Raw genomic sequence first — 24,422 nt, 5'->3', positions numbered from 1 at the left:
GGAAGGGGAAAGGGGGGGAAGAAAGGGGAAAGGGGGGGGAAAGGGGGGGGAAGAAAGGGGAAAGGGGGGGGAAAGGGGAAGGGGAAAGGGGGAAAGGGGGGAAGAAAGGGGAAAGGGGGGGAAAGGGGAAGGGGAAAGGGGGGAAAGAAAGGGGAAAGGGGGGGGGGAAGGGGAAGGGGGAAAGGGGGGGAAGAAAGGGGGGGAAGGGGGAAAGAAGGGGAAAGGGGGGAAGGGGGAAAGGGGGGAAAGAAAGGGGAAAGGGGGGAAGAGGAAAGGGGGAAGGGGAAAGGGGGGGGGGAAGGGGAAAGGGGGGGTCTCAGGGGGGTATTGTTTAAGTTAATTTGCTTATTGTTAATTTATTTTGTTGTTTATTGGGTTTGGGGGGGGGGGTGGGGTTTTTTTTTTTACATGCGTTGTTACGGGTGCCGGGGGGTGTTTATTATTGTTATTATTATTATTGTTCTGTTGATATATATTTTTCAAAAATTCCAATAAAAATTATTTTTAAAAAAATGAATGTAAGCTAGCTAGTAATATAAAATATTACAAGAGGTTTTTTCAATATATAGAAGATAAGAGAGACAAGAATAGACTGGAAAATGAGGCTGGAGAAGTAATCATAGGAAACAAAGAAATAGCAGAAAAACTGAATAGTTACTTTGCATCAGTCTTCACAGTGGAAGACACCAGTGAGATACCAGGGGCGCGATTCTCCGCCCACCCCCCACGCCGGATGGGAGAATAGCGGGAGGGCCTCCCGACATTTTTCACGCCCTCCCGCTATTCTCCCCCCCCCCCCCCCACGCCCGACCCACGCCACGAATAGCTGCTCGCCGTTTTTTTGCGGCGATTCTCCGAGGCCGATGGGCCGAGCGGGCCGGGCCTTCACGCCCGTTCAACACGGCAGCAAACACACTGCTCGCTGCCGTCGTGAAACGGGCGCCAGAGCCCAATTTGGGGCATCTGGGGGCCCGATTGGCACGGCAGTACCACGTCCTGCCAAGGGGGGCATAGGCCCGCGATCGGTGCCCACCGATTGCGGGCCGTGCGTCCGTAACGGACACACTTTTTTCCCTCCGCCGCCCCGCAAGATCAAGCTGCCACGTCTTGCGGGGCGGCTGAGGGAAAAAACGGCAACTGCGCATGCGCGGGTTGGCATTGTCCAACCTGCGCATGCGCGGCTGACGTCATCGGCCGTGTCAGCCGGCGTGACGCTTGACGTGCGGCCTTGACGACCGTCGTCAAGGCCGTGCCACTGTGACACACGGGGCCGCGCTCCTAGCCCTGACCGGGGGGCGAATCGGCCCCGGAAGTGGACGTGAAGGCTGCCGTGGGTCACGGTCTATCTCACGGCAGCTTTTACGATTCTTCGCATTTGCGGAGAAACTCGCCCCAGACCTCCAGGAGAATCGGGTGATAGAGGGAAGTGCAGTGGCCATCACTAAGAGGAAGGTTCTGGGGAAACTGAAAGGTCTGAAGATGGATAAATCACCTGGACCGGATGGACTACACCCCAGGGTTCTAAAAGAGATAGCTGAGGAGATTGTAGCGTATTGGTGGTAATCTCTCAGGAATCACTGGACGCAGAGGACTGGAAAGTGGCTAATGTAACCCCACTGTTTCAGAAGGGAGGGAGGCAGAAGACGGGAAATTATTGGCCGGTTAGCCTGACTTCGGTCATTGATAACATATAAGATGAGATCGCAAAGTACTTGGAAGTGCAGGTAAAATAGCACGGCTTTGTCAAGAGGACTACATGTCTGACAAATCTATTAGAATTCTTTGAGGAGGTAACAAGGAAGTTAAACAAAGAACCAGTGGACTTTATAGATTTAAATTTCCAAATGGCCTTTGACAAGGTGCCGCACAGGAGATTGTTAAATAAGTTAAGAGCCCATGGTGTTAAGGATAAGATGGCATGGATAGAGGATTGGCTGACTGGCAGAAGGCAGAGAGTGGGGATAAAGGGGACTTTTTCAGGATGGCAGCCAGTGACTACTGGTGGGCCTCAGGGGTCGGTATTGGGAGCACAACTTTTCATAATAAACATTAATTGTCTGGAAGAAGGAACTGAGGGCACTGTTGCTAATTTTGCAAATGATACAAATATATACAGAGGGACAGGTAATACAGAGGAAACTGGGAGGCTGCGGAAGGACTTGGACAGGCTAGGAGAGTGGGAAAGGCAGTGGCAGATGGAATACAATGTGGAAAAGTGTGAGGTTATAGTAGGAAGAATCGAGGCATAAACAATTTTCTAAATTGGAAAAGGTTTAGGAAATCAAAATCACAAAGGGACTTAGGAGTCTCAGTTCAAGATTCTCTTAAGTTTAATATGCAGGTTCAGTTGGTAGTTAGGAAGGCAAATGCAATGTTAGCATTCTTGTCAAGAGGGCTAGAATACAAGAGCAGGAATGTACTTCTGAGCTGTATAAGATTCTGGCAACCCATTTGAGTATCGTGAGCAGTTTTGGGCCCTTTATCTAAGGAAGGTTGTGCTGGCCTTGGAAAGGGTCCAGAGGAGCCTTTCCAAGACTGATCCCTAGAATCAAGAGCTTGCCATATGAGGAGCGGTTGAGGACTCTGGGTATGTACTCGGAGTTTAGAAGGATGAGGGGGGTGTCATGATATGCAAACATGCAACCAATGAACACTCCAATGGGCAGTCAGGACACTCAGAAGTAGCATCACCACAAGGGGGCATGACTTAAACACTTTAAAAGGGATGAGGCACTCGCACCCGCCTGCCTCTTTCCACAGACAGACATCTAGAGAGTTAGACAGGGTTGTTCAGCAGCATCACATCTCAGCATGTGGCTTAGAGCAAGCTGGGTACAGTGACTGAGTTACTACAGTTAGATTAGCAGAGAGTCAAACTCATTTGAGAACTGTGTTAATAGTTAAATAAACACGTTGAACTCATTTCAGAGTCTGGATCATCCTTTAGTTAAGACTGCATCAAGCAGCAGCCTGTTTTATCCGAAGCAGCATAACAACAACATGAAACCAGGAGTGACTGTTCAATCTATTTAGTTCAACTCAGCAAGATCCGTGACAACCAGCAACTGCATACAGGCACAATGGACAAGATTCAGGCTCCTCATCAGCTCAGAACCACCGGCAATCTTAGTGCCAACTGGCGATCATTCAAGCAGAAATTTCAACTATGTGTGTTACACCGTCAGTTCACTGTGAGACTGTGAGAACGAGTGTATAAGGCTTTATTATCCAGGAACTTGCCTGCCAGTGTCTGCTGTACAAATGAGTGCCACCCATAGGTGGCTGGTCTATATATCGCCCCGGTGAGGGCGGAGCCCACCGGGGTTCCAGTACAAGGTCATAGGTCACAGCACTATACAGACAGTTCATACTTAGGTGAATACATTCACCACAACGTGGAAGCATCCGACTTCAATGGCGTGACCGATGCGTGGAAGATAGCTCTTCTACTCACCATTGCGGGTGGCCATGTGATAGAGATCTTCAACTCCTTTCACTTTTCCGAAGGGCAGGACAAAATGAAGTATCAAACCACCCTGGACAAATTCGACAGCCACTGCAAGATGGACACCAACAAAATCTTCAAGCGCTACATCTTCAAGCAGAAGATGCAAGGTAAAGATGAATCCTTTACCTTCTATCTAACTAACCTTAGACTGCTAACACAATCCTGCAACTTCGGTGATACACTGACTCCATGAGCAGAGACCAAATCGTTTTTGGAGTCCACTCTGATCTTCTGCGAGAGCAGTTGTTGAAAATTAAGCACATGAACCTGCCAGTCACGATTGAAACTCTAAAAATAGCTATTCACAGTACAAAATGGCAGAAAGTGAAAAACAAGCCTCCCACGAGGTGTGAGAGTGTTCAGGCCATCTCCCGGATGCAGTGGCGCCACATTGACGAAAGCGGCCATTTTGCGCGCTCTTCCAGGAGCCCGACGCATGCGCAATGCGATCAGGAACACGAAACGGCCGAAAACCGCACTGAGCAGTTCCAGACGTCCGAGAACCGCACCGTGCATGCGCAACGATGCACTGATGTCATGACGTGTGCGGACTGCGGCACTGCCCATTTTTAAAAAAATTGCCCTGCAAGAGGCAAACGCTGTTTAGACTGTGGGAAACCAAACCACGATGCAGCCCTGTGAAGATCTGCACCACCAGTCAGGAGCCAGCGTTCCAATTCAGACAGCGGCGCATCAGAAGTGTGCAACACAGAGTGCATGACTCTGATCCAGGCAGTGCGACGGATCCAGATGATGAATACCTGGACAACACTTATCGAGTGGGCACTATTACGAAGTTCGAATACGCCACAGCGGGCACAACACAACTCCAATCAATCCTGTCCATGGATTCCGAGGACAAATGGCATGCAGTGATGAAGGTCAACCACTGTCCATCCAGTTCAAACTGGACACAGGTGCCTCTGCCAATCTGATTTCGCAGGTGGACTTCAAGAGAATCAAGAAGCTCCCCACAATCCTTCCAGCTGCCTGCAAACTCCCGGACTACAATGGAAATGCAATCAAGGTACTGGGCTCCTGCCATCAGCAGGTATCCAGCTGACACAGACAAGCAAGCTTACACTTCGAGATTGTTAAACCAGACAGGATGCTAGGTGCGCACGCCTGCAAGCAACTGAACCTCATTCAAAGGGTCTACACCACGACGCTGTCCCATTCGGATCTTCAGGCCGGCATCGACAACATCCTAACCCAGTACCCAGATGTATTTAGCGGGATGGGCACATTGCAGTATGAGTACAAGATTCCACTGCGGCCTGATGCCAAGCCAGTGGTCCACTCACCACGTGTGTCCCTGCTCCACTGAGAGAGAGCCTGAAGGCAGAGCTCACGAGTCTACAACAGAAAGGCATCACCTCCAAGGTCACTGACCAACCGACTGGGTCAGCTCGATGGTGTGCGTAAAGAAGCCTTCAGGGGACCGACGCATCTGCATTGACCCCAAGGATCTAAACAAAAACATTATGCGTATCATTACCCCATCCCAAAGAGGGATGTATTCACGAGTGAGATGGCACATGCGCGCTTCTTCAAAAAATTGGACACAGCCCAAGGATTTTGGCAAATTCAGCTGGAAGAGTCCAGCAGAAGGCTCTGCACCTTCAACACGCCTTTTGGCAGGTTCTGCTACAACCGAATGCCATTTGGCATCATCTCGGCATCGGAGATATTCCATCGCATCATGGAACAGATGATGGAGAGAATAGAAGGGGTTTTGTCTACGTTGACGATATCACAATCTGGTCCACAACCCAGAGGAACACGTGTCGCGACTCAAGAAAGTATTCCGACGCAACATGAACATGGCCTCAAGCTAAACAGGTCCAGTGCTGTTTTGGGACATCCACGCTGAAGTTCCTGGGCGATCAGATTTTGTGACATGGTATGCGCCCGGACACAGACAAAATTAAAGCTATCGAGGCAATGAAAGTCCCAGAGGACAAGAGGCAGTACTGCGCTTCTGGGAATGGTTAATTTCCTTTTGGCAAGTTCATCCTGAATTTGGCCACACACACCATGGCCCTACGCAACCTGGGGAAAAATATCAACCGCCTTTGAGTTGAAGGGAGCACCGAACAGAGTGGCTGGAACTGAAAGCCAAGCTCACCACTGCACCCATCCTTGCATTCTTTGACCCAGACCGAGAGACCAAGATATCCACAGATACGAGTCAGGATGGCATTGGGGCGGTGTTGCTTCAAAGAGATGACACGTCATCCTGGGTACCAGTAGCCTACGCATCACGGGCAATGACACCCAGAGACCAGATATGCGCAGATTGAGAAGGAGTGTTTAGGTCTTCTCACCGGCATCTTCAAATTTCATGATTATGTCTCCGGCTTGCCACCATTTACTGTTGAGATGGATAATAGGCCTCTGGTCCACATCATCCAAAAGGACCTGAACCACATGACGCCTCGTTTGCAGATAATTCTGCTCAAACTCCGGAGGTATGACTTCAACCTGGCGTACACACCTGGCAAAGAGCTCACCATCGCCGATGCATTGTCCCGCTCCATCAACACACCCAGTGAACCCTTGAGATCATCCAGCACATTGAATTGCAGGTACGTGTGTGCAAGCACTCTCCCGGCAAACAGATGAGAAGATCGTTCTCATCCGAGAAGAGACGGCCAAAGACCCCCTGTTGAAGCGAGTCATCCACAACCTCAGCAATGGCTGGCAGAAAGGGCAATTCCCTCAATTCTACAACGTCAAGGACGACCTGACGCTGATCGACGGCATCCTGCTCAAGCTGGACAGGATAGTCATCCCGCTACATTCATGAGGGACACCTGGACTTAGGAAAGTGCAGACGCAGGGCCCAGCAAGCTGTCTACTGGCCCGGCATCAACCAGGACATCACGGACATGGTCCTGAACTGCGAAACCTGTCAGAGGTTCCAACCAGCGCAGAGCAAGGAGACGCTCCAACCACATGACCTAGAGACCTCTCCGCAGTCCAAGGTTGGCATTGACCTATTCCACGCGAATGGTCGCGACTACATCTTAATCATCGATAACTTTCAAACTATCCTGAGGTGCTGAAGCTGCCAGATCTCACCTCATGGACCGTAATCAAAGTGTGTAAGGAGACATTCTCACGGCATGGCATCCCGAACACAGTCATGAGCGACAATGGCCCTTACTTCCACATTCGAGAATGGTCCACGTTTGCCAAGAGCTACAATTTCAGGCATGTCACTCCAGTCCGCACTATCCGCAGTCCAATGGCAAAGTCGAAAAAGGGGCATATTGTTAAGCAACTCAGACTCTGCTTCTGACATATACCTTGCACTACTTGCGTACCGGGCGACTCCCTTGTCCACTGGCATGTCGCTAGCTCAACTGCTGATGAACAGGGTGCTGCAGAAGATGCAGCAGCTTCGCGACAGCCAGGGCTATGACGCACATGCCACCGATCTGGACATGCTATCCCCAGCAGACACGGTCAGGAACAAGATACCGGATGGTGGATGGTCTGCTCCGGCTGTCGTCGTTTGACAGGCCGCGCCCAGATCCTATGTCATACGTATGGCTGATGGCTCCATTGTGCGAAGGAATCGAAGGGCACTGCGAAAAGCTGCTTGCCCACAACCACTTTCCCCTCCATTCCACATGTCAAATTGCCACCTCCAGACTCCTCGAACCACGAGGACACCAGTCGTGCCTCCCACTTGCCTGTCAAGACACTGTCATTCCCTCCACCATCTCCCTGGCAGTCGACGAGGATCAGACGCAAGCCTCAGAGACTGGACTTATGAGAGTTTGTTCTGTTCTGTATTCCTCAGTCAGTCACATTAGACAGACACATTCACATGTATGTACATCCCAAAAAAAAGGAGGAAATATCATGATATGCAAACATGCAACCAATGAACACTCCAATGGGCAGTCAGGACACTCAGAAGTAGCATCACCACAAGGGGGCATGACTTAAACACTTTAAAAGGGATGAGGCACTCACACCCTGCCTCTTTCCACAGACAGACATCTGGAGAGTTAGACAGGGTTGATCAGCAGCATCACACCCCAGCACGTGGCTTAGAGCAAGCTGGTAGTTAGACTGAGTTACTACAGTTAGATTAGCAGAGAGTCAAACTCATTTGAGAACTGTGTTAATAGTTCAATAAAGACGTTGAACTCATTTCAGAGTCTGGAGCATCCTTTAGTTAAGATTGCCTCAAGTGGATGAGGGGACTGAATGTATGATATCTAAAATTGCCAATGACACCAAGATGGGTAGGAAAGTAAGTTGTTAAGGTGAGGTAGAGTTTGCCACAGGATATAAATTTGGCAGATGGAGAACAATGTGCAAAAATGAGAATTTGTCCACTTTGTCAAGAAGAATGGAAAATCAGTATGTCATTTAAATGGAAAGAGATTGCAGAAATCTGAACGATTTGGGTGTCCTGGTACATGAACCACAAATAAATTAATCTGCAGGTTTAGCAAGTGATTAGTAAGACAAATAGGATGTTGATGTTTATCACAAAGAGTGTACCATAAAAGTGGGAATGTTTTACTGCAGCTGTACATGGCATTGGTGAGGCCACATCTGGAATACTGTGTGCAGTTTTTGTCTCATTTGAATAAGGACACAATAGTGTCAGAAGCAATTCAGAAAAGGTTCACTAAACTCATTCTTGGGATGAAAGTCTTGGGCAGGCGTCTCCGTCACCCCGCGCCCATTTTCTGTGGGCACCCGCAAGCCATTGGGAAATCCTCGGGCGTGGATGTCCTGCCGGCGCAGCGGATATTCTTGCCGCTTTTCTTACAAGGAAAGGTTGAATAGGTTGGGCCTACACCAATTGGAGTTAGGAGACTAAAACACACAAGGGAACTTGATAGAGCAGATACCAGGAGGATGTTTCCACTTTTGAGAGGGACGAGAACCAGGGGACATGGTTTAAGAATAAGGGGTCGCCATTTTGAGACTGAAATGAGGAGGATTTGTTTCTCCATGGGTCGTGAGTCTTTGGAATTCACTTCCCCAGAGTCAAAGGTTATGAGGGGCAGACAGGAAAGTGGAGTTAAGATCACAATCGGCTCAGCGTTGGTCTTGTTGAATAGTAGAGCAGGCTCAAAGTGCTGAACGGTCAATTTCTGCTCCTAAATCCTATATTCCTATGTTCCTACAGGGGCTCCCCAAGGTGGCAGCCTGCAGGCAAAAAAAGAAACACTCACATTTACATAGATCCTATTACAACCACTGGATTTTACAAAGAGTTTTACAGCCAATCAAATACTTTCCAAGTGTCAGTCATATCATAGGGTGGTTTAGCACAGCAGGAAACAATTCAGCCCATCTAATCTGCCCTGGCTCTTTCGGAGAGCAATAAAGTTAGCCCCACTCTCTCTCCATCACCCCATATCCTGCATTTTGTCAATTACCTTTTGAAGATTCTGACTGAATTTTTTCTTTAAAATAGAATTCCTATAGTGCAGAAGGATGTTATTCGGCCCAGCAAGTCCACACCGACCCTCTGAAAGGGAACTCTACCTAGATTCACTCCCCCACCCTATCTCCATAACCCACCTAATCTATACATACTTGGACACTAAGGGGCAATTTAAAATGGCCGATCCATCTAACCTGCATATCTTTGGACTGTGGGAGGAAAATGGAGCACCCAGAGGAAACCCACGCAGACACGGGGAGAACGTGCAAACTTCACACAGCCACCCATTTCCGGAATTGAACCCGGGTCTCTGGTGCTGTGAGGCAGCAATATTAACCATAATGCCACCGTGCCTCCCCTCTTGATTTATTTACCAAAACCCTTTATTATTTGAAATGCCTCCAGCAAATCTCCCTCCTTTGAGGGCGGTAACTGTAAAGTCTATGATTCTCGGTTTCCTTCCATGTGTGAAAGAGAAGAATTTAAGCTTTTCCAGGCTCGCCGCATAACTAGAAATTTCAAACAAAGTCCATAATAGTCAATCCATGGAGAGCAAGGTCTGACAAACTGCACTTTTGGTAATGGTGTTGTGGTAGTGTTGGATGAGGGGCAAATATTGTCCAAGGCACTGGGAGAGTCTCCTTGCTTTTCCTCACAATAGTGCACCAGGGCCTTCAACATCCACCTGAGAGCGGAGTGGGGACCTGGGTTCATTGTCTCAGCTGGAACTCCCTCAGCGCTGCACCGGACAGCCACGTTTATGCTCCATTGTCTCTGGAGTGGGACACAAATCCATAAATCTTTGGCTCAGTGAATATGCAAGCTCTGTGTTGAGAGCGACACAGTGCACCTATAAAAACGTAGGAGGCCCACGAATGTAAGTTAAACAGTATTTAATAAACCAACTTGAAGTAAAAGCCGCAACACAGCTTACAGTTCCAAGGTCCCATCCTGGACTGCAGATCACCCCGGTCCCAGTCCACACTGGCATTGAAAAGCAAATTTACAACCCTAGCTGGGCGGGCCTCCAGCCAATAGCATGGGAACTCGTATCCCATGGGTCCAACGGGAAGATTAATTGAGATGTCCCCGTGGGTCTCTTGAGGGTTATTCGAGCACCAATGGTGTGACAACAGTTCCCAGATGAGGTCCACAGACCCGTTACTGGAGAGCTCCAGGGCTGAGCTGCACCATAACTGAGACATGTCATTAACACTGGAAATGCTGGAGCAGACAGACTAGTGACAGGCATACCCTATTATGAAGGAGATGGTCCTCACAGATACTTGTGCAAACACGCTAACCCCTCTCTCACTGCACGCAGCTGATGTCTTTTTCCATTCCTGCAGGGATAGACTTTCGAGTGAAGACACTGACTGTGGGCAACAGACACATTGCTCTCAAGCTGTGGGACACAGCCGGCCAGGAACGGTGAGTGGCAGTCGCTGAAATGAGGCTTAGGTGATTGGACTTTCATTCAACGGGCAATGTCCAAGGGGCATGTCAACAGCAAAAACCAAATCAGTGACATCGGGGTCAGTGTGTTAATGGGGACAGTAACTCTCAGGGTCAGTGTATTAATGGGGACAGTAACTCAGGGTCAGTGTGTTAATGGGGACAGTGACTCAGGGTCAGTGTGTTAATGGCAACAGTAACTCCAGGGTCAGTGTGTTAATGGGGACAGTACTCAGGTCAGTGTGTAATGGGACAGTAACTCCAGGGTCAGTGTGTTAATGGGAACAGTAACTCAGGGTCAGTGTGTTAATGGGAACAGTGAACTCAGGGTCAGTGTGTTAATGGGAACAGTAACTCTCAGGGTCAGTGTGTTAATGGGACAGTGAACTCTCAGGGTCAGTGTGTTAATGAGGAACAGTAACTCTCAGGGTCAGTGTGTTAATGGGACAGTGACTCTCAGGGTCCGTGTGTTAATGGAGACAGTGACTCTCAGGGTCAGTGTGTTAATGGGGACAGTGAACTCGCAGGGTCAGTGTGTTTAATGGGGACAGTGACTCAGGGTCAGTGTGTTAATGGGGACAGTGACTCAGGGTCAGTGTGTTAATGGGACAGGACTCAGGGTCAGTGTGTTAATGGGGACAGTGACTCAGGGTCAGTGTGTTAATGGGGACAGTGAATCAGGTCAGTGTGTTAATGGGGACAGTGACTCTCAGGGTCAGTGTGTTAATGGGGACAGTGACTCAGGGTCAGTGTGTTAATGGGACAGTGACTCTCAGGGTCAGTGTGTTAATGGGGACAGGGACCTCAGGGTCAGTGGTGTTAATGGGGACAGTGACTCTCAGGGTCAGTGTGTTAATGGGGACAGTGACTCTCAGGGTCAGTGTGTTAATGGGGACAGTGACTCAGGGTCAGTGTGTTAATGGGGACAGTGACTCAGGGTCAGTGTGTTAATGGGGACAAGTGACTCTCAGGGTCAGTGTGTTAATGGGGACAGTGACTCAGGGTCAGTGTGTTAATGGGGACAGTGACTCAGGGTCAGTGTGTTAATGGGGACAGTAACTCTCAGGGTCAGTGTGTTAATGGGGACAGTAACTCTCAGGGTCAGTGTGTTAATGGGGACAGTGACTCAGGGTCACTCAGGGTCAGTGTGTTAATGGGGACAGTGACTCAGGGTCAGTGTGTTAATGGGAACAGTAACTCTCAGGGTCAGTGTGTTAATGGGGACAGTACCTCAGGGTCAGTGTGTTAATGGGGACAGTGACTCTCAGGGTCAGTGTGTTAATGGGGACAGTGACTCTCAGGGTCAGTGTGTTAATGGGGACAGTAACTCTCAGGGTCAGTGTGTTAATGGGGACAGTGACTCAGGGTCAGTGTGTTAATGGGGACAGTGACTCAGGGTCAGTGTGTTAATGGGGACAATACCTCTCAGGGTCAGTGTGTTAATGGGGACAGTGACTCTCAGGGTCAGTGTGTTAATGGGGACAGTGACTCTCAGGGTCAGTGTGTTAATGGGGACAAGTAATCAGGGTCAGTGTGTTAATGGGGACAGTAACTCTCAGGGTCAGGGTGTTAATGGGGACAGTACCTCAGGGTCAGTGTGTTAATGGGGACAGTGACTCTTCAGGGTCAGTGTGTTAATGGGGACAGTGACTCAGGGTCAGTGTGTTAATGGGGACAATAACTCTCAGGGTCAGTGTGTTAATGGGGACAGTGACTCAGGGTCAGTGTGTTAATGGGGACAGTACTCTCAGGGTCAGTGTGTTAATGGGGACAGTGACTCTCAGGGTCAGGGTGTAATGGGGACAGTACCTCAGGGTCAGTGTGTTAATGGGGACAGTGACTCAGGGTCAGTGTGTTAATGGGAAGCAGTAACTCTCAGGGTCAGTGTGTTAATGGGGACAGTGACTCAGGGTCAGGTGTTTAATGGGGACAGTAATCAGGGTCAGTGTGTTAATGGGGACAGTAACTCTCAGTGTCAGGTGTGTTAATGGGGGACAGTAACTCTCAGGGTCAGGGTGTTAATGGGGACAGTGACTCAGGGTCAGTGTGTTAATGGGGGAAGTGACTCAGGTTCAGTGTGTTAATGGGGACAGTGACTCAGGGTCAGTGTGTTAATGGGGACAGTAACTCTCAGGGTCAGGGTGTTAATGGGGACAGTACCTCAGGGTCAGTGTGTTAATGGGGACAGTGACTCTTCAGGGTCAGTGCGTTAATGGGGACAGTGACTCAGGGTCAGTGTGTTAATGGGGACAGTAACTCTCAGGGTCAGTGTGTTAATGGGGACAGTGACTCAGGGTCAGTGTGTTAATGGGGACAGTGACTCAGGGTCAGTGTGTTAATGGGGACAATACCTCTCAGGGTCAGTGTGTTAATGGGGACAGTGACTCTCAGGGTCAGTGTGTTAATGGGGACAGTGACTCTCAGGGTCAGTGTGTTAATGGGGACAGTACTCAGGGTCAGTGTGTTAATGGGGACAGTAACTCTCAGTGTCAGTGTGTTAATGGGGACAGTAACTCTCAGGGTCAGGGTGTTAATGGGGACAGTACCTCAGGGTCAGTGTGTTAATGGGGACAGTGACTCTTCAGGGTCAGTGCGTTAATGGGGACAGTGACTCAGGGTCAGTGTGTTAATGGGGACAGTGACTCACAGGGTCAGTGTGTTAATGGGGACAGTAACTCTCAGGGTCAGTGTGTTAATGGGGACAGTGACTCAGGGTCAGTGTGTTAATGGGAACAGTGACTCAGGGTCAGTGTGTTAATGGGGACAGTGACTCAGTGTCAGTGTGTTAATGGGGACAGTAATCAGGGTCAGTGTGTTAATGGGGACAGTAACTCTCAGGGTCAGTGTGTTAATGGGGACAGTGACTCTCAGGGTCAGTGTGTTAATGGGGACAGTGACTCAGTGTCAGTGTGTTAATGGGGACAGTAATCAGGGTCAGGGTGTTAATGGGGACAGTGACTCAGGGTCAGTGTGTTAATGGGGACAGTAACTCAGGGTCAGTGTGTTAATGGGGACAGTGACTCAGGGTCAGTGTGTTAATGGGGACAGTGACTCAGGGTCAGTGTGTTAATGGGGACAGTGACTCAGGGTCAGTGTGTTAATGGGGACAGTAACTCTCAGGGTCAGTGTGTTAATGGGGACAGTGACTCAGGGTCAGTGTGTTAATGGGGACAGTGACTCAGGGTCAGTGTGTTAATGGGGACAGTAACTCAGGGTCAGTGTGTTAATGGGGACAGTGACTCAGGGTCAGTGTGTTAATGGGGACAGTGACTCAGGGTCAGTGTGTTAATGGGGACAGTGACTCTCAGGATCAGTGTGTTAATGGGGACAGTGACTCAGGGTCAGTGTGTTAATGGGGACAGTGACTCAGGGTCCAGTGTGTTAATGGGGACAGTGACTCAGGGTCAGTGTGTTAATGGGGACAGTAACTCTCAGGTCAGTGTGTTAATGGGGACAGTGAACTCAGGGTCAGTGTTGTTAATGGGGACAGTGACTCAGGGTCAGTGTGTTATCGGGACCAGTGGACTCTCAGGTGGTCAGTGTGTGTAATGGGACAGTAACTCTAGGGTCAGTGTGCTAATGAGGGACAGTGACTCAGGGTCAGTGTGTTAAAGGGGACAGTAACTCTCAGGGTCAGTGTGTTAATGGGGACAGTAACTCTCAGGGTCAGTATGTTAATGGGGATAGTGACTCAGGGTCAGTGTGTTAATGGGGACATTAATCAGGGTCAGTGTGTTAATGGGGATGGTGACTCAGGGTCAGTGTGTTAATGGGGACAGTGACTCAGGGTCAGTGTGTTAATGGGGACAGTGGCTCAGGGACAGTGTGTTAATGGGGACAGTAACTCAGGGTCAGTGTGTTAATGGGGACAGTAACTCTCAGGGTCAGTGTGTTAATGGGGACAGTGTCTCAGGGGCAGTGTGTTAATGGGGACAGTGACTCAGGGTCAGTGTGTTAATGGGGACAGTGACTCAGGGTCAGTGTGTTAATGGGGACAGTAACTCTCAGGGTCAGTGTGTTAATGGGGAGAGTAACTCTCAGGGTCAGTGTGTTAATGGGGACAGTGACTCAGGGTCAGTGTGTTAATGGGGACAGTGACTCAGGGTCAGTGTGTTAATGGGGACAGTAACTCTCAGGGTCAGTGTGTTAATGGGGACAGTGACTCAGGGTCAGTGTGTTAATGGGGACAGTGACTCAGGGTTAGTGTGTTAATGGGGACAGTAACTGTCAGGGTCAGTGTGTTAATGGGGACAGTGACTCAGGGATAGTGTGTTAATGGGGACAGTAACTCAGGGTCAGTGTGTTAATGGGGACAGTAACTCTCAGGGTCAGTGTGTTAATGGGGACAGTGACTCAGGGTCAGTGTGTTAATGGGGACAGTAACTCTCAGGGTCAGTGTGTTAATGGGGACAGTAACTCAGGGTCAGTGTGTTAATGGGGACAGTGACTCAGGGTCAGTGTGTTAATGGGGACAGTAACTCTCAGGGTCAGTGTGTTAATGGGGACAGTGACTCAGGGTCAGTGTGTTAATGGGGACAGTAACTCTCAGGGTCAGTGTGTTAATGGGGACAGTGACTCAGGGTCAGTGTGTTAATGGGGACAGTGACTCAGGGTCAGTGTGTTAATCGGGACAGTGACTCAGGGTCAGTATGTTAATGGGGACAGTAACTCTCAGGGTCAGTGTGTTAATGGGGACAGTGACTCAGGGTCAGTGTGTTAATGGGGACAGTAACTCTCAGGGTCAGTGTGTTAATGGGGACAGTGACTCAGGGTCAGTGTGTTAATGGGGACAGTAACTCTCAGGGTCAGGGTGTTAATGGGGACAGTAACTCTCAGGTTCAGTGTGTTAATGGGGACAGTAACTCAGGGTCAGTGTGTTAATGGGGACAGTGACTCAGGGTCAGTGTGTTAATGGGGACAGTGACTCTCAGGGTCAGTGTGTTAATGGGGACAGTGACTCAGGGTCAGTGTGTTAATGGGGACAGTGACTCAGGGTCAGTGTGTTAATGGGGACAGTAACTCTCAGGGTCAGTGTGTTAATGGGGACAGTGACTCAGGGTCAGTGTGTTAATGGGGACAGTGACTCAGGGTCAGTGTGTTAATGGGGACAGTGACTCAGTGTCAGTGTGTTAATGGGGACAGTGACTCTCAGGGTCAGTGTGTTAATGGGGACAGTAACTCTCAGTGTCAGTATGTTAATGGGGACAGTGACTCAGGGTCAGTGTGTTAATGGGGACAGTGACTCAGGGTCAGTGTGTTAATGGGGACAGTAACTCTCAGGGTCAGTGTGTTAATGGGGACAGTGACTCTCAGGGTCAGTGTGTTAATGGGGACAGTGACTCTCAGGGTCAGTGTGTTAATGGGGACAGTGACTCAGGGTCAGTGTGTTAATGGGGACAGTGTCTCAGGATCAGTGTGTTAATGGGGACAGTGACTCAGGGTCAGTGTGTTAATGGGGACAGTAACTGTCAGGGTCAGTGTGTTAATGGGGACAGTGACTCGGGGTCAGTGTGTTAATGGGGACAGTAACTCAGGGTCAGTGTGTTAATGGGGACAGTAACTCTCAGGGTCAGTGTGTTAATGGGGACAGTGACTCAGGGTCAGTGTGTTAATGGGGACAGTAACTCAGGGTCAGTGTGTTAATGGGGACAGTAACTCAGGGTCAGTGTGTTAATGGGGACAGTGACTCAGGGTCAGTGTGTTAATGGGGACAGTGTCTCAGGATCAGTGTGTTAATGGGGACAGTGACTCAGGGTCAGTGTGTTAATGGGGACAGTAACTGTCAGGGTCAGTGTGTTAATGGGGACAGTGACTCGGGGTCAGTGTGTTAATGGGGACAGTAACTCAGGGTCAGTGTGTTAATGGGGACAGTAACTCTCAGGGTCAGTGTGTTAATGGGGACAGTGACTCAGGGTCAGTGTGTTAATGGGGACAGTAACTCAGGGTCAGTGTGTTAATGGGGACAGTGACTCAGGGTCAGTGTGTTAATGGGGACAGTAACTCAGGGTCAGTGTGTAATGGGGACAGTGACTCAGGGTCAGTGTGTTAATGGGACAGTGACTCTCAGGATCAGTGTGTTAATGGGGACAGTAACTCTCAGGGTCAGTGTGTTAATGGGGACAGTGACTCAGGGTCAGTGTGTTAATGGGGACAGTAACTCTCAGGGTCAGTGTGTTAATGGGGACAGTGACTCAGGGTCAGTGTGTTAATGGGGACAGTGACTCAGGGTCAGTGTGTTAATGGGGACAGTGACTCAGGGTCAGGGTGTTAATGGGGACAGTAACTCTCAGGGTCAGTGTGTTAATGGGGACAATGACTCAGGGTCAGTGTGTTAATGGGGATAGTGACTCAGGATCAGTGTGTTAATGGGGACAGTAACTCTCAGGATCAGTGTGTTAATGGGGACAGTGACTCAGGGTCAGTGTGTTAATGGGGACAGTAACTCTCAGTGTCAGTGTGTTAATGGGGACAGTGACTCAGGGTCAGTGTGTTAATGGGGACAATGACTCAGTGTCAGTGTGTTAATGGGGACAGTGACTCAGGGTCAGTGTGTTAATGGGGACAATGACTCAGTGTCAGTGTGTTAATGGGGACAGTGACTCAGGGTCAGTGTGTTAATGGGGACAGTGACTCAGGGTCAGTGTGTTAATGGGGACAGTGACTCAGGGTCAGGGTGTTAATGGGGACAGTAACTCTCAGGGTCAGTGTGTTAATGGGGACAATGACTCAGTGTCAGTGTGTTAATGGGGACAGTAACTCTCAGGGTCAGTGTGTTAATGGGGACAGTGACTCAGGGTCAGTGTGTTAATGGGGACAGTGACTCAGGATCAGTGTGTTAATGGGGACAGTAACTCTCAGGATAAGTGTGTTAATGGGGACAGTGACTCAGGGTCAGTGTGTTAATGGGGACAGTAACTCAGGGTCAGTGTGTTAATGGGGACAGTAACTCTCAGGGGCAGTGTGTTAATGGGGACAGTAACTCTCAGGGTCAGTGTGTTAATGGGGACAGTGACTCTCAGGGTTAGTGTGTTAATGGGGACAGTGACTCAGGGTCAGTGTGTTAATGGGGACAGTGACTCAGGGTCAGTGTGTTAATGGGGACAGTGACTCAGGGTCAGTGTGTTAATGGGGACAGTAACTCAGGGTCAGTGTGTTAATGGGGACAGTAACTCTCAGGGTCAGTGAGTTAATGGGGACAGTAACTCTCAGGGTTAGTCTGTTAATGGGGACAGTAACTCTCGGCTTTAGTCTGTTAATGGGGACAGTAACTCTCTGCTTTAGTGTGTTAATGGGGACAGTACCTCCAGGGGGAAGGTCATTCGGCACGTTTAATCTGCTCTGCCATTCATTATGATCATCGCTGATCATTGAACTCGACTCCATATTCCCGTTTTCTCCAATATCCTTTCATTCTATTAAAATCTAAAACTGTTTGCTTCCTATTTCTTTTATACATTCAGTTACTTGGCCTGCACAGCCTTATGTGGTGGAGAATACCAAACGTTTACTATCCTTAATGTGAAGACGTATTTCCTCATCTCAGTCCTAAATGGTCTATCCCGTATCCTGACACCATGCCCTCTGGTGTTAGATTCCCCAACCCCGGAAAACATCCTCTCTGCATCCGGTCTTCCTTCTCTGTTGGAATCTTGTATGCTTCAATCAGATTCCATTTAAACTCATTCAACCCATTCGAACCAATCTCTCCTCATAGGACAGTCCCGCCACCCCCGATATCAGCCTTGTGATCTTCCACAGCACTCCTGCTGTGGGAAGTATATGCTTTCTGATGTAGGGAGTTGAATACTCCCGGTGTGGTCTCACCCAGGATCTGTACAACTGCAGTAAGACATCCTACTTCTGAACTAAACTGCTGCTGCAATGAAGGCTAACATATCGTTTTCCTTCCTAATTGCGCACTGCACCTGTCTCTCCACTTTCAATGGCTGCTGTACAAGGACACCCAGATCCCTTTGTACACCCACACTTCCCATTATCTCACCATTCAAATGAATTCTTCCTTTCTGTTTTTCACACCAAAATGTCTAACTTCACATTTAGCCTCGTTATACTGCATATGTGCGGCCCGGTGGCACAGTGGTTATCACTGCTGCCTCGCAGCGCCAGTGACGCGAGTTTGATTCCAACCTTGGGTGACAGTCTGTGTGGATTTTGCGCATTCTCCCTGTGCCTGCGTGGGTTTCCTCCCACAGCCCAAAGAAGTGCAGTTTTGGTGGATTGTCTGTGCTAAGTTGCACCCTTGTGTTGAAAGGTTGGGTGGGGGTGTGGGCCTAGATTAGTGTGCTGTTTCAGAGGTTCGGTGCAGACTCGATGGGCCAAATAGCCGCCTTCTGTACTGTCGTGTTTCTATGATCTGCCATGTATTTTTCCCATTCTTCCCTATCTTTTCTGAACACTTGAATCCAGGAATATTTAGTCTTGTCTTTTCTTGAGCTCGGCCTCTGGTATCACTGCAACATCATCACATTCCTTAATGGTTATCCGCAGCTCGCCAATCTTTACCATGTTTTACATGTTTACCTGCATTGTAGAGCTAACTTAGACTGACTTAATTTCTTACTTTTTCTCACTCTAGTGCTTTCTACTTTTCACAATAATTTGTTCAACCATGTTTCTCCTTCCTATTGTTACCCGCCTCATTCTGGCCCACTCCCAAAAAGTTAGTTTAAACACTCCTCAACAGCACTAGAAAACCACCTCATGAGTGCAGGTCCCAGCTTCATTGAGGTGCAGCCAGTCCGATATGCACACCTAACTCAGAGAAAGTCTCGATGTCTCAGGAATCTAACATCACTCCAGACACAAATTCATTGGCTCAACATGCCTACTTCTAGCCTCACTGCAGCAGCGAGTGTGTAAACCGGAGATTACTGAGGCCTTGTTTACTCATTTCATTCCTCGCTTCCAGTGCTCCTCCTGCAGCACCTCACTTTTACCTCTTTCGGCTGTTCGCCCTCCCTCCTTCAAGAGTTTTGGGAAATCACTGGGTGGCATTATGAACCCTGTGTGTAGGGAGTTGGCACGCTCATGGCAAGTTCGTTGGGTTTCCCATTTCTGAGCATTTATCCTCTGCCTGTTCCCCTTCCGCTTCCTATTCCCGAGGGTTAAAAGTCCACCGTGTATGCCTCCAGAAATTTCCCACACAGGGCGAGGACACAAATTAATGGAGGGTCATGTGATTGATACCTCACCCCTTCAGTGATTGGTTGTCACAGACCATTCTGGTGTGTAGTCCATGCCTCTGATTAGTCATTTACGATCTCCTCACAGATTCCGCAGTGTGACCAAACAATTCTTCAGGAAGGCTGATGGGGTGATCGTGATGTACGACATTACATCCTCAAGCTCTTTCTCAGAAGTGCGTTACTGGTTGGCCTGTGTCAAGGTAAGAAGCTCTCAAATTCTAGACCTTTAGTACTCAGAATGCTTTGGATCAGAACTCTCCGAGCCAAGGGAAAGACCTTGACCCTGTGGTTGATGGTTCTGAAGACACGATGGGACAGATGTGCCATTCACTATTTACTGCCATTGATCTGACTTTTAGTCCATGAGATTTTGGATCTGCAAGGCCGCTTTGAGCTAAAACTCAGTATCTCGCTCCCCAGGGGGTCAGTATTGGGACCTTTGCTTTTCTTGATACATTAACGATGTTCAAAAGGCATCTCAACAGATACATGGATAGGACGGGTATAGAGGGACACGGCAGGAGGAAGTGCTGAGGGTTTTGGCCAAGTGGGGTATCATGACCGTTACAGGCTTGGAGGGCCGAAGGGCCTGCTCCTGTGTTGCATTGTTCTTTGTTTTTGTTCTTTGATATAGATCTAGATCTTGATGCACAGGGACAATTTCAAAGTTTGCATGGGCAGCACGGTAGCACAAGTGGATAGCACTGTGGCTTCACAGCTCCAGGGTCCCAGGTTCGATTCCGCACCGGATCACTGTCTGTGCGGAGTCTGCATGTTCTCCCCATGTCTGCATGGGTTTCCTCCGGGTGCTCCGGTTTCCTCCCAAAGTCCAAAGACGTGCAGGTTAGGTGGATTGGCTATGATAAATTGCTCTTAGTGACCAAAAAGGTTTGGAGGGGTCATTGGGTTACAGGGATAGGGTGGAAGTGAGGGTTTAAGTGGGTTGGTGCAGACTCGATGGGCTGAATGGCCTCTTGCTGCACTGTATGCTCTTGTCTTCTATGTTCTATTATACAAAACTTGGAAGTATTGTGAGCTATGAAGAGGGTGGAGTTGAACCTCACAGGGATTTGGAAAAGTTGGTGGTGTGGGCAGATAGGTGTAAGATGATGTTCAATGTGGAGAAGTGTGAGGCGATCAAATTTGGTAGGAAGAACATGCAGAGGCAAAAAGAATAAGGGGTAACATTCTGAAAGGGCTGCCGGAGCAGCTGAGGGACCTGGGTGTATGTGTGCATAGATCATTGAAGGTGGCAGGACAGGTGGAGAGAGTAGTTAATAAAGCATAAAGTATTCTGGCCTTTATTAATAGGGGCATAGGGTATAAAAGCAAGGAGGTTATGCTGAACATATACAAGACACTTAGATAGAACTGTGTAGAATTCTGGGTGCCATACTATAAAACGATGTGAATGCATTGGAGAGGATGCAGAAGAGGTTTACAAGAATGGTTCCAAGGTTGAAAGACTCCAGCTATGAAGATAGATTGGAGAGGTTGGGACTCTTCTCCTCATGGGAGAAGAAAGCTAAGAGGAGATTTGATATAAATGTTCAAAATCTGGATAGCGTAGATCGGGAGAAACTGTTCCCGGTTGTAAAACGATGGAGAACGAGAGGGCACAAATTTAAAGTGATTGATAAAAGAAGGAAATTCGATGTGAGAAAATTAATTTTCACACAGCGAGTGGTTTGGATGTGGAATGTACAGTCTGGAAGTGTGGTGGAGGCAGGTTCAATTGAAACATTCAAGAAGGCATTCGATGATTATTTTAGTACAATGTGTAGGGATACAGGGAAAAGACAAGGGAATGGCTCTAAGTCATGATGCTCATTTGGGGAGCCGGAGCAGACACAATGAACTGAATGGCCTCTTTTTGCAGCGTAATGATTCTGTGATTCGCTGAGGCAATGATTGGAGTGTAGCAAGAACACCAAATCTGCTGCATAAGAGAGAAAATAATAGTTTTGGTCTTCCCATGGTGAGCTGAAGAAAACTATGGGTTTTTGAAGATTGGATGTCTGATAGCACACAGGCTGGGAGGCGGGGATTGCAATAAGTAGTGAGATCAGTACATTCCTGTTGCACAAAAAACACAATGTCAAAACGGCTGGGTAATCTCTAATTGTCATTTGCTATTTTTAAGCTCATAACAAGAAAAATCTTATTCCCTCTTTCCTTCCATCACTCTCCCTCCCTTTCCTCGTCTATCTTTCTCCCTTTCCCCTTCTGTTTCTCTCTCACCCTCCACCGTCCATCCTCCACATCTTTCTCCCTTTGACGCTGTCTACTATTTCTTTCTATCTCTGTGCCTTCATCTCCCTTTCTCTCCCTCCATCTCTCTCTCCCTTTCTCACACTATTTCTATCTCCCTCCATTTCTTTTTTTCTCCCTCCATCTCCCCTCCTCTCGCTATCTCTCTCTCCCTCCACGCCTTTTCTCTCCCCATTACTCTCTCTCTGTTTCCCTCTCTCCATTTCTCCATCTCGTTTTCTCTCTCTGTCTGGTTTCGTCTCCCTCTCCCTTTCCATATCTTCCTCCATTCTGCTCTCTCTCCTTCCATCTCTCTCTTTTAGGAGACAGCAACTGATGATGTCGCCATTCTCCTTCTGGGTAACAAGGTTGATAATGATGCTCAGCGTCAGGTCTCCACACTTGAGGGAGAAAGACTTGCCCAGGTTGGTGCCTATTGTTTATATTCACAGCTCCAGTGTAAGTCTCGTCCACTCCCACAAATCACTGAAGGAATATTCCCTGCACCAGCACTGCCCTATTAAAGATGCTGACTGGTTAGAATTTGTGATCCAGAGATTGCTGTGACATATTCTCTAGGAACGAGATAATGTGTGCTGGGAGGCTCTTTGTGTCTGGAGCATCAGAGCTGACACCTCACTCACCATCCACAAGTACTGTTGTCAACAGAGGTCACTGGGTGACCTTTCGGAGAAAGGGGCTCGGTCGGATATTTGTGCCGTGTTCATGTCCACTGGGGAAAACTTTCTCTCAACTGGAGTCAGGAGAACCATTTTGGATTGTGTGTCTATGATCACCACACTGCGAGAGAGAGCACTCACCTTCAAGGAGAGACTATGGTGCAGCGGTAATGTCACTGGTCTAGTAATCCAGAGGCCCTGGTTACTGCTCTGGGGATATGGGTTCAAATCCCACCACGCCAGTGAGTGGAATTTAAATTCAATTTGTAACACCTGGAATTGAAAAGCTAGTCACAGTAAGGAAATCTGGGGCGGGATTCTCCCGTACCCGGCGGGGTGGGGAGGTCCCGGCGGGACGGAGAGGTGTGAACCATTCAGGGGCTAGGCCTGCGCCGGAGTGGTTTGCACCACGCCGGCTGGCGGGGAAGGCCTTTGGCTGCTGATGTCATCCCTGCGCAGGGTAGGGGGGCGGGGGGGGTTCACCTACGCGTCGGCCATCGCGGAGGCTGACACAGCCGATGCGTAGGAAAAGAGTGCCCCCACGGCACCGGCCCGCCCACAGTTTTGGTGGGCCCCGATCGCGGGCCAGGCCACTGTGGGGGCACCCCCCAGGGCCAGATCGCCCCGCGCCACCCTAGGACCCTGAAGCCCGCCCACGCCGGCAGGTTTCCGCCGGTAAGGGACCTAGTCTGATCCACACCGGCAAAAAAACCAGTGGGGACTTCGGCCCATCGCAGGCCGGAGAATTCGGGCAGCCCCGGGGCCCATTGAGTCACCTCGCTGACTTTTGGAGGGCCGGAGAATTCGGCAGCCGGTGGGGGCGGGATTCACGCCGGCCCCTGGCGATTCTGCGACCCGACGGGGTGTCGGAGAATCCCGCCCCTGATATCGTTACTCAGTCTGGCCCTCATGTGACCTCAGACCCCCAGCATTATGGTTGACTCTGAACTGTCTCTGTTCAAGCCACACCGTTTAAGGGCAATTAGGGATGGCCTCCCATGGAGAAATACATTTTTAAATAGAATTGCTGATGAGATTTGCAGCTGCTTCTCTCATTACACCGGTTTAGTTGAACTTGAGTGACTTGGCATCAATGTATGGCAAAGGTTGGAGTATCTCAGTAACAGCTTATGAAGTAATGTATTTTGCTCATGACCACATGCAATAATTCTAAACTATTCTCGTCCATCATTCCTCTCTCTCTCTAGGAGTACAACATCTTGTTCTATGAATGCAGCGCCTACACTGGTCACAACATTAACATTGTCATGGTGTGTCTGGCAAAGTGAGTGAGAAATGTGGCTATTCCAGCAGTGATTTATTTTTCTTTGTATTGTTGGGTCCTTTATCTGAGAGTGCTCCCCCGGGGCTGTCTGCCATGCTCACTATCATGTCTCCATGTCCCTTTGCAGCATGCTGAAAGACCAGGAGAAGATTCAAAAGACGATGGTGCAGATTGTGGAACGGCCTGCAAAGAAGGGGAAATGCTGCACGTAGCCCATTCACACTGTCTGCCTCGCTGTCCCGTCTCGCAGGTCCTGCCTCGCTGTCCCGTCGCGCTGGCCCGTCTCGCTGGCCCGTCTCGCAGACCTGCCTCGCTGTCCCGTCTCGCTGGCCCGTCTCGCAGTCCTGCCTCGCTGTCCCGTCTCGCTGTCCCGTCTCGCTGGCCCGTCTCGCTGTCCCGTCTCACCGTCTCGCCCACCCCGCCTCGCCACCCCCGTCTCGCTGTCCCGTCTCGCTGGCCCGTCTCGCTGGCCCGTCTCGCTGGCCCGTCTCGCAGTCCTGCTCGCTGTCCCGTCTCGCTGGCCCGTCTCGCAGTCCTGCCTCGCTGTCCCGTCTCGCTGTCCCGTCTCGCTGGCCCGTCTCGCTGTCCCGTCTCACCGTCTCTCCACCCCCGCCTC

At 49.4% G+C, this 24,422-nt stretch overlaps 1 protein-coding gene across 11 annotated transcripts in view; it reads left to right on the top strand.

The window, feature by feature from the left end:
* LOC119978777 (ras-related protein Rab-44-like) overlaps positions 1-24,041 on the top strand; it is a 217,278-nt gene extending 193,237 nt beyond the window's left edge. For all 11 annotated transcript variants that reach the window (XM_038820647.1, XM_038820646.1, XM_038820648.1 and 8 more), the window contains 5 exons: positions 10,280-10,361; positions 19,677-19,791; positions 22,165-22,266; positions 23,730-23,806; positions 23,934-24,041. In XM_038820647.1, coding sequence (XP_038676575.1) covers positions 10,280-10,361; positions 19,677-19,791; positions 22,165-22,266; positions 23,730-23,806; positions 23,934-24,018 — 461 coding nt within the window. In that variant the 3' untranslated portion in view covers positions 24,019-24,041. The remainder of the gene's footprint in view (positions 1-10,279; positions 10,362-19,676; positions 19,792-22,164; positions 22,267-23,729; positions 23,807-23,933) is intronic.
* The last annotated feature ends 381 nt before the right edge of the window (positions 24,042-24,422 follow it).

This window comes from Scyliorhinus canicula, chromosome 15 (genome assembly GCF_902713615.1).
Source record: "Scyliorhinus canicula chromosome 15, sScyCan1.1, whole genome shotgun sequence".
NCBI classification, from domain to species: Eukaryota; Metazoa; Chordata; class Chondrichthyes; order Carcharhiniformes; family Scyliorhinidae; genus Scyliorhinus; species Scyliorhinus canicula.
The sequence above is the reverse complement of the archived record's forward strand: the minus strand, read 5'-3'. Positions and strand labels throughout refer to the sequence as shown.